Source organism: Molothrus aeneus, chromosome 5 (genome assembly GCF_037042795.1).
Source record: "Molothrus aeneus isolate 106 chromosome 5, BPBGC_Maene_1.0, whole genome shotgun sequence".
NCBI lineage: Eukaryota > Metazoa > Chordata > Aves > Passeriformes > Icteridae > Molothrus > Molothrus aeneus.
This window is the reverse complement of record NC_089650.1, coordinates 31,839,679-31,853,505: the sequence shown is the minus strand read 5'-3', so window position 1 is coordinate 31,853,505 and position 13,827 is coordinate 31,839,679. Positions and strand designations below refer to the sequence as shown.

The 13,827-nt window shown below is 37.1% G+C and overlaps 1 protein-coding gene across 1 annotated transcript in view; it reads left to right on the top strand.

Annotated features, from left to right (window-relative positions):
• The window catches only part of NAV3 (neuron navigator 3), a 381,620-nt gene that overhangs the window by 336,285 nt on the left and 31,508 nt on the right, over positions 1-13,827 (top strand). The window contains exons 19-21 of the mRNA XM_066549922.1: positions 784-836; positions 5,452-5,475; positions 7,763-7,840. Coding sequence (XP_066406019.1) covers positions 784-836; positions 5,452-5,475; positions 7,763-7,840 — 155 coding nt within the window. The remainder of the gene's footprint in view (positions 1-783; positions 837-5,451; positions 5,476-7,762; positions 7,841-13,827) is intronic.

Sequence of the window (13,827 nt, the reverse complement as noted above, 5' to 3'; positions counted from 1 at the left end):
GCTATTAAAGCAAAATATTTTTTTTGATCAAACCCTGGCAAATGATAAATATTCTAAAAAAACCCATCTTGTAAAACAAAAATAAAAAAGGTAATGAAATAAATTATCTTATTTGAAGTTGTCTGTGGGTATAGCCTTCCTCAGGAGAGTCATCAGAAGCACAAGGGGCAATTTTTTTTACAGTTTGCCATTTCCAGGTAGACCAGGAACTCCATTTCCTAAAGTGCAGCCCTACAACATTCACTCAATGTTCTTGAGGCTGACTCCACTGAGGATTAAGGGAAATATGTCACTACCCCTCACAGTTACCCCTTCCCATGGACTACAACTACACGGGTCAACCTTTCTGAGGAAAGCTTGGGAGCTCACCCCACGGAATGTGAACTGTTTTCCAAAGCATATCTCTTACTAAAATAATTTGCTCAGCTTAGGACAGGTGTATAAACAGCTCGATTTCTGGTTTCTCTGAAGAGTTCATTTATCAAGTGATTTCTTGTCAAAGCAACAAAAGTGATGCTTGGTTTGCTGAGAATAACACAAAATGTTATTGGCTCACTCACCTGTCCCTTATACAGGAAAATGTTTTTTCTGTATAGGACAATTCATTCTATAACAATCATCTAATTGCAGGGAAATCTGTCAATAGCTATTCTATACTGATAGCTCATAATTGCTCTTTGTGGAAAATTGGTTCTCATTTTAAAAATTTGTTTACTTATTGAGCTATATGGGGGAAGTTTTATGCTTTCAGCAATATTTCATGTTATTTTCCTTTTCTTAAAGTACATGGGTCCTCATTATCACTTGTCTCCAGCACATCCTCTCTCTACTCTACGGTGAGTATCAATATTTTAGAAAAAAGTTCTGCCTGCCTCTGTTCTTGATCATGGTTTGTGAAAATTTCAGTACTTTGAGATCTAGGAGAATTAGAATTTTACTGCAATAAAGTAGGAATGTTTGTTTTCAGCTTTGTACTACAGCATACTATTTTAGAAAACATTGTTTTCACCTTTTTATGTGAATTGTTTATTAATGTTTAAAATCATTCAGTATACATTTTGAAAGCTAAAAAGAAGGTGAAAGTCTAAGAGTGTCTCTCTTATGGGGGTCTTTATGCTATTGTAGTTGACCATTTTGAATCATTTTGCTTACCTTCAGCTACTGCATAATTTAGAAAATTATTTCTCTCCTGGCCTTGTTTGAGGTAAACTTCTTGAAAACCACAAGATTGCCTTAGGTTAAGGGAGATGTAATTTGGAGTTTAAGTGTCTAGTGATTTTACTTGCAAGTGGCAGCCTTTAAGTGTTATTTACAAAGAGAAGAAAATAACTTTCTAAAACTTTAATCTTCATTACTTAGATTAATTAGATTGAATAATAGTCTGTTTCTATCTCTGGAAGTTGTTCTGGGATTGATTTTTTTTCTCTGTTTTATTTTTTGGTTTGTTTGGTTGGTTTTTTTTTTTAACCTTATGGGGGATTTTTTAATATATTTTGCATCATTTTTTGCTTTGGTTGTTCTACTAACAAGAAATCATCCATAGGGAGCAGTTGAACATGTTTGGTCATTACCTTGCTGATACACAGCAGTTGCTTTGCAACCTCCTCACTAACTACAACTAGATGCTGCAGGAACCCCTTTTCACAGAACAGCAACCCACTTACCTGCTTTCATCCCATGCATTCATCAATACCGTGTGTCCTCTCCATATGTCCAGCTCTTGAGTGGTGTCAGCTGACATTCCAGAGATGGACTCCTGTACCCAGAGCCAGTTCTTGCCTAGGAATACCAAGCTCCTGCAATTTGATGATTTGTAGCACATGGTAGCTCTGTCTCAATGCTAAACTCATGTTAGCTTGGGAAGTATGTTGTATCCATGCACAATGGTGCCTCTCCTAGCTCTGTTAAATCATAAAAAGGTTCTTTCAAGGGCATATCTAAAACATCAAGTACATATGCCTTAGGTTTTTCCAGGCCTTAAACTGCAAGTTGCAAGTCATTCCAGTCCAGACCAGTCCTGAATTATTTGGAAGCCGGAGAGGGGAGGTGAAGGTTGGATATGTAGAATGTATATACCGGATGCCTACATGTGAGGCATGACTTACAGTCAGAGTTAAGCTTCTCACTTATGTTTTAGTGGTTGAAAAAATCTTTAGAACTATTTCCTTGTCTGTGAGACACTAATATCAGTTTGCATGGGAAGGTGTTTCAAAAATTATAATTCAAGCTTTGATGTCAAATTTTAGAAGAATGTTATAAAACTGATAGATGAAAAAAATCAAGCTGTAAAGTGACACGGGATGCTTTCAGCACCCAGTAAGTGAGTAACTCTGAAATATCTGTGTTCTGATGTTGTGTAATGTAGCAAGAATTTACTAATACTTACTATTTATATAACCTTTTATATTTCAACAGAGTATCTTGGAAATATTAACTAAACCCCATGATATTAAAGAGTGGTATTTTCCCTGCAAAATAAACTTCAAACTGTTTACCCAGGTTCATACAATAAATATCTTCTGACTGTGAATTCACATTGCAGCTGAGCCTCACTCCTTAAGTAATGGATTATGTAGGCAAAATAATGGAAGCTGCAGAAAAATCTGAAAAGGGCCAGAAATAATTTTGGCATAAATAATTACTAGGATTGACTTTTAGCGAAGATTTTTGATCTGAATTTCTTCTGCTTGAGCCCTCTTTGAAAATGGTTTAAATTTTTCAGCAATAAATCAAAAGATGATGCACAAGTGGATTAGGAACCTGAAAAGTTTAACACTCAGTATCACATCAGCTGAGTGAAGAGAGCAATGGGATATCTTCACAGAGTTATCTCAATTAAATGTATTTATTAGATTTCTCAAGCATTGTCTTAAGCCTTAGTTCTAGTGTTTTCTGTGACCTAATCACTGGAGAAATTCAATCAAAGTACTAAATGAAGATCAAGACCTTCATGTATAATTACCAGAGGATAGTTGAAAATTTTCAAGTTATTCTCTGAAGATTGTTTCTTTGGGAATTAGAATATGAGATTCAGAAGAGACATTTCATTATTTTCTACCAGTGAATAAGTCCAATGACACAGAAGTTCTGCATTCACTACTCTTTTCTGTATATATTGGCTTTCTTCTTGACTCGCATTTGGGTTTTCAGGACTTAACTTGCATAGATTGAAAATGGAGCTTGTAGCGATATGCATGTACAGCGACCTCCATTTTGTTTCAGAGAAAAATATACCATGTGAGCGGACATAGTAAACTGATTCAGTTTTGGCAGTGAATTCATTTAGCCCTGTGAGTAATTGAAAAAATTATGATAGCTTGTCTCCATTTTCAATCTCCTCCTGCTCAGTAGGTGAAACACTTAAATTTTCCCATATTTAGTTAATTGCCAATTTCCTACTCTGGCTCTCAGCATTAGCTACACTTTGACTCCCTAGGCCTCATTGATTGTGCTAGGCTGTGCTCAGAGGAGTTCTATAAGGACATGTCATTTGTACCTTAATGTTCTAAGACTTCAAAGAAAGAAAAATAATCCTTGCAGAGATGGGATGCATGCATATAATGCAGAAGTAGAGTGAGAAAAAGAATTTTCTTCCTTTTAGAGCCTATTGGAACAATGGCTGAGTCCTGGGTTACAATGGTGTGAGCATAAACTTAAGTAAAAACTACTGAGATGCATTTGATTGTCAGATTCTATTTTTTTAAGCTGGTCCAAAATCCTGGTCTTTCTCATTCATTTACTTCCTTCACTGCCCACAAAATCTGACTTGTGACAGCTACCTCTCTGAACTTGGCGAGAGGCAACACTTCCTTGTGCATTGAGGGAGTTGTCTGGTAAGGACATGTAGCAGTGCCTTCATCAGCAGGTTTGGTGCTCCAAGGACCATGTCCCCACATGGCAGTTGTAGGAAAAAGTCACCAACCCTAATTTTTTGCTTTTGTTGTCACAGAAGAAATTATGAGGCCATCGTCACCTCAATCCCTTTGTGACCCTCCATGCACTACATATTTGATGTAACAATAATGGGAATAGAATATATTTTTTTTTTCTGTAGGCAGATCTTCTTTTTGTAAATATTGATCAGAAAGTTAGTGTGTCACATCAGTGATGAGGAAAAAAAATCATTATACTAAATTATCCTCACATAGCGATGTGTCAGGTATTAAAGTAGTTTCAGCCAAAAGCATTTCTAAGTGTTGCCAAGGTAAATATCATAGGATCACAGTCTGTTCAGAGACTGCTAACAGATAAACATGTATGGAAAGAGGCATTTTCCAGAAGTCTTCTCCCCTTATGCAAGGTAAAGCAAAAAAAAAAATTCTGTCATAAATCATTAAAATCCTGACAACAAAATTAATGCCTAATACAGGCTCAAATTCAGCCATACTGATTTGTAATAACACAGTGTAAGACAGACAGTCCTATGCCAGAGAACTTTTGAAGTGCCCTTACCTTGGGTTTTCTCAGTGTTTCTAATGTTATTTAGAGATAATTGCTTAGCTACGTTTCCCTTCTACTGCTTACTGTTCTCTTCCAGATAATGTAGACTGCTTCTCTGAACGTGGGCCACTTCAGACCATGGGGTGGATTAATTTCCAGTTCATTAACTGATTCTTATTTTATGTTATGAAAGGGTTCCTTTCTTGTGTCATGCCAGTCTTTTCCATTAGAATCCTACTGAAGCAAGATTTATCTGTCCACGAAATGTCTCCTTAACAGGACTGATCCAATGCTTAGAAACTGAATGACTTTCAAAGGTTTACCTTGCAGTGGTTTAGTTTCTTAGCTTGTTGAAAAAGACTGCTGAGTAAAAAGTTTCAATATATGACACAAGACATTGCAATATGGAAAATGTTTAAATTATTAAATAATATTAACAAGTTTAATTGAAAACTTTAACATACCTTGATAGCCCTTAATATTTTGGTCAGTACTCTGTATAGAAGAAATTACATTAAAATGCAAGTTTCCCTCCGCTTTCCCAATGTATGTTTTACTGGTATGCTGTCAACTTCTCTTATCAGATATTACATATTATCATATTAGGAACATGCCTTGGTATGCAGTAAAACAAATTTAAATCCAGGAGCGCTAATAATTATTGCAACATAAATGTTTTTTGTGTCAGATTAAGGCCCATGCAGTGAGAGCATAGTAAATTTTTGTTTTTTCATAGAAATGTAGCTGCAGTTTCTGCAGTTCTGGTCCTGCTCTCCCTTTCTCCACCATTTCATTTTGTCAGTACGCTGGCAAACTCTTTGGGGTTTCAGCTGGAGCTTTGCCAAGCGAGCTGAAAAGAGTTCCATTTATTGTTTTTACTGGATACCTTCCTTTAATGTAATGGATGCGTGCAGCTATTCATTTCACTTCAGTGCGGCTGGCTTTTATGTTCTATTACCACAATTATGTTGCACACTGATTCTAAGCCATTTCTTCTTTGTTTTCTTCCAGGCAGAAGAAAAGGCACATTCAGAGGTAAGAACTTTTCTTCATTTTTATACTTCTGTATTGCTTACATTATTTTTTAGTTTATTGTTTACCTGCCTTGGCTAAACTGTGTAGTTGGTGGGGAAAATACACCCTGTGTCTTTGCATCATCTTTTAAGAAATACTGGTGGAAACCTGGTGCAGCTTTTAGTTAACTAGAAGGTGTTTTCTTAGCATTGTGCTGAAGAAAGTCTCCTGGCTGTCATTCTGAAAAGATGAAAAGAATCAGTAAGAACTGGGCGTTGAGTGGAGGAGTTGAGATAGGTCTGATTTCAGACTTAATACCACTCTGTGCAGGATCTAAGGAATTGTGTGATTCAAGGTAAGGTGCTACCTTTCAGGAGGAAAAATACTTCAAATGATCGCTTTGAACTTCTCTCCCACACATTTTGAATTATATTAAATTTCTGAAACTGACCACTTTGATGGATTTCAGAGCAATGCAGATTGATTTCAGATATAAATCAAATTTGACATGGAAAATAGCTTCTTTCTCCTCACAATGTATAAGAATGGGTGACAAGCCTGGGTCAGCAGCTGGATACAATTACAGCCTTTCTCAAAATGAAGTCCTGATTGTATTAAAAGGGCACCAAAGAGTAGCTGCAATAAAATACAGCACCAAGGGGTGCATTTCCACTTCACAGAGCTACATGCCTTCCAACTCCTGCGTTTATGCTGCTCCTATTTTTACTATTCTAATCAAAGAAAAAGTCAACAAAAAGATATTTTGAGGACATTGAACAAATAAACATATCCTTCCCTCCTTGCTGCAGTATATTTCAATATAATTTCGTCTAAGCTCACATCTCTTTAAGTTAAAACAAAAAAGCTAAAGAGGCATGTTATAGCTCAGTAGTGTAAATTCCAGTTCCTCATTTTATTGCCTTTTCTGTAGGTCTGAATATAGAAAATAAACAACATTTCTTTCCTGTGTATTTCTACATGATATTTTCTCAGTATCTGGGTCTGCTTGAGATGCTCTTAGAGATGTTGGACAGTACTTCATGAGACCTACCTTTGTGAATTTGCAAGAGCATGATGAAGGTGTAGCTTAAGCTGAAATGTCAAATAATTTCATTTAAAACCAAAAGAGAAAACTTGGAAAAATTAAAGGGTCGGTCCAGGATGGAGAACAGCTCGATAATCTCCCCCTGTTGCACTGAGCTAGTGTAAATGACTGAGCTATTTTTGCATTAAAGAAGTACAGGAACATGTTCATGTTGATTGTACAGTATTTCTTGTTGGTTTTCATGGGAGTCATAAAACTATAGTACTGCAATGGTCTTTACTAGTGACTATAAATGTTCCCTTTCCTAGGCTGGTTTTATCCATTTTATTTCTCTTGTCTGAAATAATTTACATCTGAATATGAGAGGCTCTTCAAAGTGAAACTCCATGCTGTGCTTGATTTCAGTACAGTGCCCAGAAGTCCCTGTAAGATCTCAAATAGGGTTAAATGGGCTTAAAATGATGTGCAAGCTTCATATTAGGTATCTACCCCAGCTGAAATGGAAACATGTTTTTCATAAAGATTCTGTTTTTCATTAAAGGATAAAAGGGTCTTGAGTTTATTTTCATGTCAACAAACACATTTAAAGCTACATTTATTTTTTTTAAGTTGGCAAGTAAGTTTTTGAATACTATATAAGATTTAAAGAGGTTACATGTTTAAATTTCAGGGACTGTAGGAAGCATATTTTAGAGAAAAAAAAATACTACTTTACCTCACTTAATTTTAGACATCCATAAAGAAAAATCCTGTGTCTGAGGTAGACATCAAAGCCTTCTTCATGCCAGGCAGCATGAGAGTACATTTTTCACGTTATCTTTGTCTACTGTAGACATTCAACATATATTGGTTGCATCATGTCTACAGTCAGGCACAGCGAACCTCGCCCAAATGCACTCGTGTTTCAAAACCTCAGGCTACATCTCCTTGATTGCACTAAGCATATGTTTGGGACTTGTGGGATTTCGTAAAAACTTATCACATTTCCCTTGCAAAAAAGGATAATACATACAAAGTAATTAAGCATTTACCCATGTGCACTCCCTTAACTTGAATCCTGGCTCATACACCAGTTGAGTGCTAGAAAACAGTTGGAGCAACACTGGGCTACAACTTCTAATAATTTGTATTTCTGGACAGTTCTGAGATTAAAATTTGAAGCTAAGACATTGTAAATCTATTGATTGTCTCTCAAGAAAACATACAAAATTACCACAACAAAAACATTGCTGAATTACTGACAGCAGTCTGTTGTTTCTTTAGCAAATTCAGAAACTACGGAGAGAGTTGGTTGCATCACAGGAGAAAGTTGCTACCCTTACTTCTCAACTTTCAGCAAATGTAAGTATTTTTGCTTGTGATGATAAGTAGTATCAACGAATACATTACCAATTGCTCTTCCTCAACACATAGTCTTGGAGACATTTACTATTTATTTATTTAGGGTTTTTGTTTTCCAAGTTAATGACTTAATTGAATTTCTACATTGTCCCAGCTTCAAGAAAAACTAATCTTGTGGAAATGGAAAGTAGGCAGTGTATTGGAATATTATCCCAATATTTACCAGGTGGAACGTGCCTGGGCTCATCTGACCCTCACTGCTGGACCAAAGGTGGCTCTGTCTCGCCTCAGAGACACCTTTGGCTGGCTGGAAGTTGCAGTTAGGCACTTGGAACAAGTCCAGGCATGGCAGAAACTCAGTTTACCTCTAATGGAAAGGCTCCAGGCTAGGTGAAGAGGAAAAGGAGACGGATTCTGCAGAGGGTTTAATCCAGAGTTTTATTCCAGGAACACAGAGCTCTGAATCTTGGTAACAGTTCCACAGAATCCCGACTGCATGGGCCCGTCTCTTTTTAAGCCTGGGGAAAGTGGGAGGGGAAGGGGTAGGTGTGCCACCACCCAGGTGGGAGCGGGGGAGTCTCAGGGGACAATGACACCTGGACTGGCCAATGACCCCAGGGCTGAGAAGCATCTTTTGAACTGCCCCAACCAGACAATGGCCTTACTGGAATGTTAAGATTGACTGACAGCACTTAGCAAGGAGGCAAGGGGGAGGGGAAGGGAGAAGGTATTGCCACACCTGGGAGCTGAAACAGGAAATGGCATCACACTGCAACAGCAGTGGAAATGGAAAGTTTCCACAGTTTGAATGTGACAGTCCTATCCTGTTAAGTTTCATCCTTTTCTCAGAATCAATTTTAACAAATGGCCAAAAGTAAGGAGACACAACCAAAGAAAGGCATGATTTGCATATTCTAATAGAATTCATTCGTGTTTAATTTCACAAAGACAAACCCTGCAAAATGCAGTCAGGTGTGAAGGGAAGCACAGTCTACAAGTGTATATAGGATTTATATGCTACAAAAGTAGTGCTGATATATAACTAATTAAAACTGGGCTATTTCACAGAGCTTCCTGGTGTTCCCTCAAATTAACATATATTGGTAATATGAGTTATGGAACGTGTTATCTGAAAATAATGCCAGATACAGAATGCAAGCGACAATCCTGTCTGGTTGATGTGGTTTCAGGAGAAGTTACTGAACAATCTCTCTTTGAAGTGTAGGTGTCCTGAATATTTAGATTTATAAATAAGTGCTGATTTCAAAGAAATTATTTCATGCTGTGAGAAAATAATCTCTAGCTCTGTGAAAGCTGCTTGTTTGTGTGTGACTTCCACACATGAAAATGTGGAAAAGCTATGCTGAGCACTTTCTTCTCTGTTCAGATAGCTGCAGAGCACCCATGTTTGTGCATCTGTAGCAGTGTAGGTTGCCATACTCTTCTGAGTACTGGGAATGAACTAGTGAATCAGATGATGTGGGACATTGCAATGTTTGTAAATTCAAAATCTGGATTCTGGGTTAGGTTTTTTCATTTGAGAATGTATAGCTAGAGTAGCCAGCATATCTGTATTGGGTTTGGGGCTCCTTCATTCACATGTTTTAGACACTGACCTTCATCTTTACCAGTTTGGGCAGTTCTTCATTCACCTATCCTGAGAGCAACAAACTAAAACCCAAACTGAGAGGAGAGAAAAGCTGAAATAGCATTCTTTGGGTAGGTGTATTTGCTAGTGAGTCTGTTGTTCTCTGCCGGGCCCTTTTCTTTCCACAAAAAATGCAGAGGTGCAGCAGCAGTGGGGAGCACCGGAAGGTGATTCCTGGCTGGACTTGTGACACAGCACAATCACAGACATGCCCATATCTACTCTGAGTGCCCTGGTGTTATCCAAAGGAGTTGTCTTGATTCCAGCAAGCTCATGATTTAGTGAAAGATGTATCTGCCCCCAGCCAGAAGTTGGACTAGATGATCATCAAAGGTCCCTCCCAAACCAAACATTTTCATTATTCTAAATCGAGGTGTCATATCAGTTAAATTAAATTGTTTGCCTTTGGTGAGCTTGTACTCAGTGCCTGTTCCAGGTGATAATTCAGGGCCCCTGGCACCACTCCTCTCTTTATTCTGCAGGTAGAAAAACAGTTTTCCCTTCCCCCCTTTCACTGGCTCAGAACAGAAACACCAGCAGATTCTAACTGCTGTGTTGAAAGGGAGAGTTGAAAGATTACTCAATCTCCGTCACTTTTCAGCCAACCCAGAAATGCTGCAGTCTATAATATGGCAACAAGTGCAATAATGTCAGAGTGTTCTCTGCAGCTGAGGAAATTAAGCCGTTGTTTTGTTTGTTTGGACAAACTGTGTCCTATCTCTCCTCAGTCTTATTTAGAAGTCCTTCACTATTCCTCTGGCCAATACGACTTTCTGTTAAATAAACACCATACAGGATGGTTTCTAATAACATTATTTATTCTAGACAAATTCTAGTCAAAGCCAGGTCCACGCTATCATTAGATTTGATCCTTAATTCAAAGAAACTGAGCTAAGTTAAAAATGGGTATTTTGGCTTGGTTTTTACTCAGACTAAATCAGCTGCGTGGGTAAGAAATAAATTTGGGTTGATCTGTATAAATCAGACTGGATTGTTGGGAATCTGTTCCTATATGCTGCCTCTGGGCTTCTGAACAGCTAGGAAGAATGCTTTTCTATGGATCTAACTGTAAGGACATTTTCAATAGGATGGCTAAATAGATATGCATAGACATCTGGTTTTCCTATCCAGAAGTACCACATTTGGTTAATTTAATCATGTTCTTTTGGCTGTTACACACCTTCTAATCCATCTCCATGGAGACACTCTTTAAACTCTAAACCTATAAGCAAACCTAATGCTGATCCATTTTGCACATGCATTTTTTAAATGATACAAGAGAAATCTTTCCTCTTGCCAAATCCCCAACATGTAGAAATTCCTTCAAAATTAAATTTTTCAGGAGCGCAAAATGTAGAGGCTTCAAAATCCCTAGGCATGAACAAAATTATATTCACAATGAATACCATCTTTAAAAAAACATAGATATTACTAGATATTAGGAGTAAATATTTTTGGCAGGATGTTCTCATGAGAGACATACTTTACAAAACCAAAAAATTGTGAAGTATTTTACAATAAACCTGGTCCTGAATTAATTTTCTGCTGTTTCTGGTACAGAACTTGTAAAGTATTAAAACAACACTTCCACATGAATCCAAACAATCAAAAGAGACTGCTTTTTAGCACTCCTTCTGTCAGTCCTTCAAGCATTTTACGAGAAGAAATTCTACAAAGTATCTCTTAAACATCAGAAATAAAATCCAGGTTGAAAGCGGAGAGTATATTCAACTATTTAATTGTGATACAACCACTGAAATTTATTTAATTACAGAATTGATGTTTAAATGCCACATATTAAGTACTTTTCATGAAAATTCTGAGAGTTATTAACAAAAAATTGATTTAACTTGGCAAACTTACAGAAAACCTAGATGGCTTTTTAGATTTCATGAACATGTACTGCCTTTGCAATGTGTTCCTTTTGTGTATTCATTTATCATTTATTTTGTAGTCTAAGAGACTACATATTTCAGCACTCACTGCCTTTTAAAGGAGAAGTATTCCTAATCACAAAAATCTGGAATTTGTTCTCAGAGAAGAAATCAAATCTCTACACGGATAATACTACTGTGACCCTCATTTTGAGTCATGTTTGCTCATCGGGAAGGCTAAGTCTTGAACGAACATTAAGTTTAATTCAGAAAAGTTTGATCACTGTCTGTCTTCTCTGGCAGACAGAGAACTGTATGAACAGGCTATCTTTTGTGGTGCTTTTGCTAATGAGAAAAATGCTCAGTGCTTTTTGATGCTTTTGCTGCAAATGCATTCCTCTTAGCATTAGTCCTTAGTGTTAGTCCTGAGCCCCTCCTAATTTCCATACCTTCACTGTCTGAAAATAGGCAGCACTTTTTGCCTTGATGTGGTCTGGAGAAGGAAAGTGTTAATAGCCAGAAATCTTGTTCCTTCAAAGCTCCATCTAGATGTGAATTTTTTGTTAGCATTTCCCTCTGTAGAACTGAGCAAAAGTACTGTATGTGAGTGAAAAAAAGAGCACCTTATTCAGCTCATTTCAACACTATTTGTTCCTTTCTTTGCTTCTCCATAGAAGACTGTTGGTGACGTTATTATATAAGTCATTAAAAGACTGGCAGGTTGAAATTTGACCTCTTCAATCAAGCCTTTGCTTGATCCATTATTTTATACCAAAATCTGTCAATTGGAAGTTACAGCATTTCTCAGGCATTACTGAAAACTCTGCTAAAAATTTTATTATTTGGTTTGACTGGTTGTTCAGTTTTCGTTGGCTGGACTCAAGTACTATGCTTGACTTCAGCAGTTTATTTCATTTGATTAACCTCAAAGGGCCAAAGTGTTGCCTGCATATGATTAAATTCAAGCTGGGTCCAGCTGTTGTTTGGATGCCTAATTTACAGATTTTCTCTGAGATTCTTGCTTTACCCCTGGCATCTGTCTCAGTGTGGCTGAAGAGTAAATCTCAATACTAATTCAGAAAGGGCCTGTTTTCAGTGCAGAAAATGTCCAACCAGCAGACTCCGTATGTGACTGACAAGGGCTCAAATTCCAGTGAGCAGCCTGACCAAGCCTGTTCAGAGGGACTTTGATCAGACCTTTGTACTGTATAAAGCTGAAGGGTGCATGCTTGCAAGCTGTAGTAGAGCCAGGATGCCAGTAGAAAGCGGAGGGGGTGTGCTGGCTAATGCTCTTGTTTGGCCAGCTCTGAACCGCTATCCTACAGCCAAGCAACAAGATGCTAGCAGGCAGCAAACAGAAAAGGCCACCAGATCTACGGTTGCTGCTTGCAATCAGCCCCATCTCTTCTGGCCTTTCACACCTCCTTTCATTCAGCCCTGTCAGGTGGGAGGCACTTTATTTATTTACCTTTGTTTTATAAATCTGAATGCCGCAGGTCAAATCCCAAAGTGTGTTGGAAGACAGATGTTTCATATGTGTATGTCATGTTCAGGATAGGCTGTAAACCTAAGCTGAGGTATCTGGGGCTTGCCTGGCTGGGATAGTTTACTAAGGAAATGGTTAAAATCAAATCTGTCATCTTAGCACTGAAGTCATTCCCTAATCATACATCTCTTTGACTATTTCCAGTGGGCATTTCGCATGTTAATAGAGGTCAAAATTAACTCATACGTGAACGATATCTACAGATTAAGAGCTATATATCTATGTATCTTATATGTATGTCATGTTAATGATGGATATATTTTGCTGCAGGCGTACTTCAGGTAATACCCAGTTACTTAACTCTAATTCCAGGATGTGTTTTTTTCAAGTATAAATACTGTATTCAATTTTGAAGGCATATTTTTACTTTAGAATGAGCATTATATAAAGCACATATAATAATTCAGGCTACTCTTTGAAGTATTGCAAGGATGTGTATACTCCATGAATGAAACTTCTGAAACGAACACAGAGATTTTTAAGGTGTGAGAGACTGGCTGTATCTTAAAAAAAAACCAAAACAATACCTGAATATTTTTACAAGAATGAAAGAATGGAAACTTCTAGATAAATTTAATCATCCTCAGAAACTGAGGATTAACAATCCAATCAAAATAAATTACCAAATTTTTAAATGTAAAAAAAGTTTCTAATTAGAATTTTTAATTTCTAATGAACATTATTAAAGACACAGATTTTTCTTTCTCTTTGCTTTGTTTTATGAATTATTCTGCATTTAACTGTTTAAATGTGAAAGCTGATCTCAAATGGAAATACATACATATACTTATGTTTTATGTATACTTCAACACACACATATAAGTATACTGATAATTTAGCCTTTTTGAAACTAAATTTTCTTATTTTATTGTACAGTATTTCTGTAGGGAAAATCTGCTTAAGTTTTCAAGTCATAGCT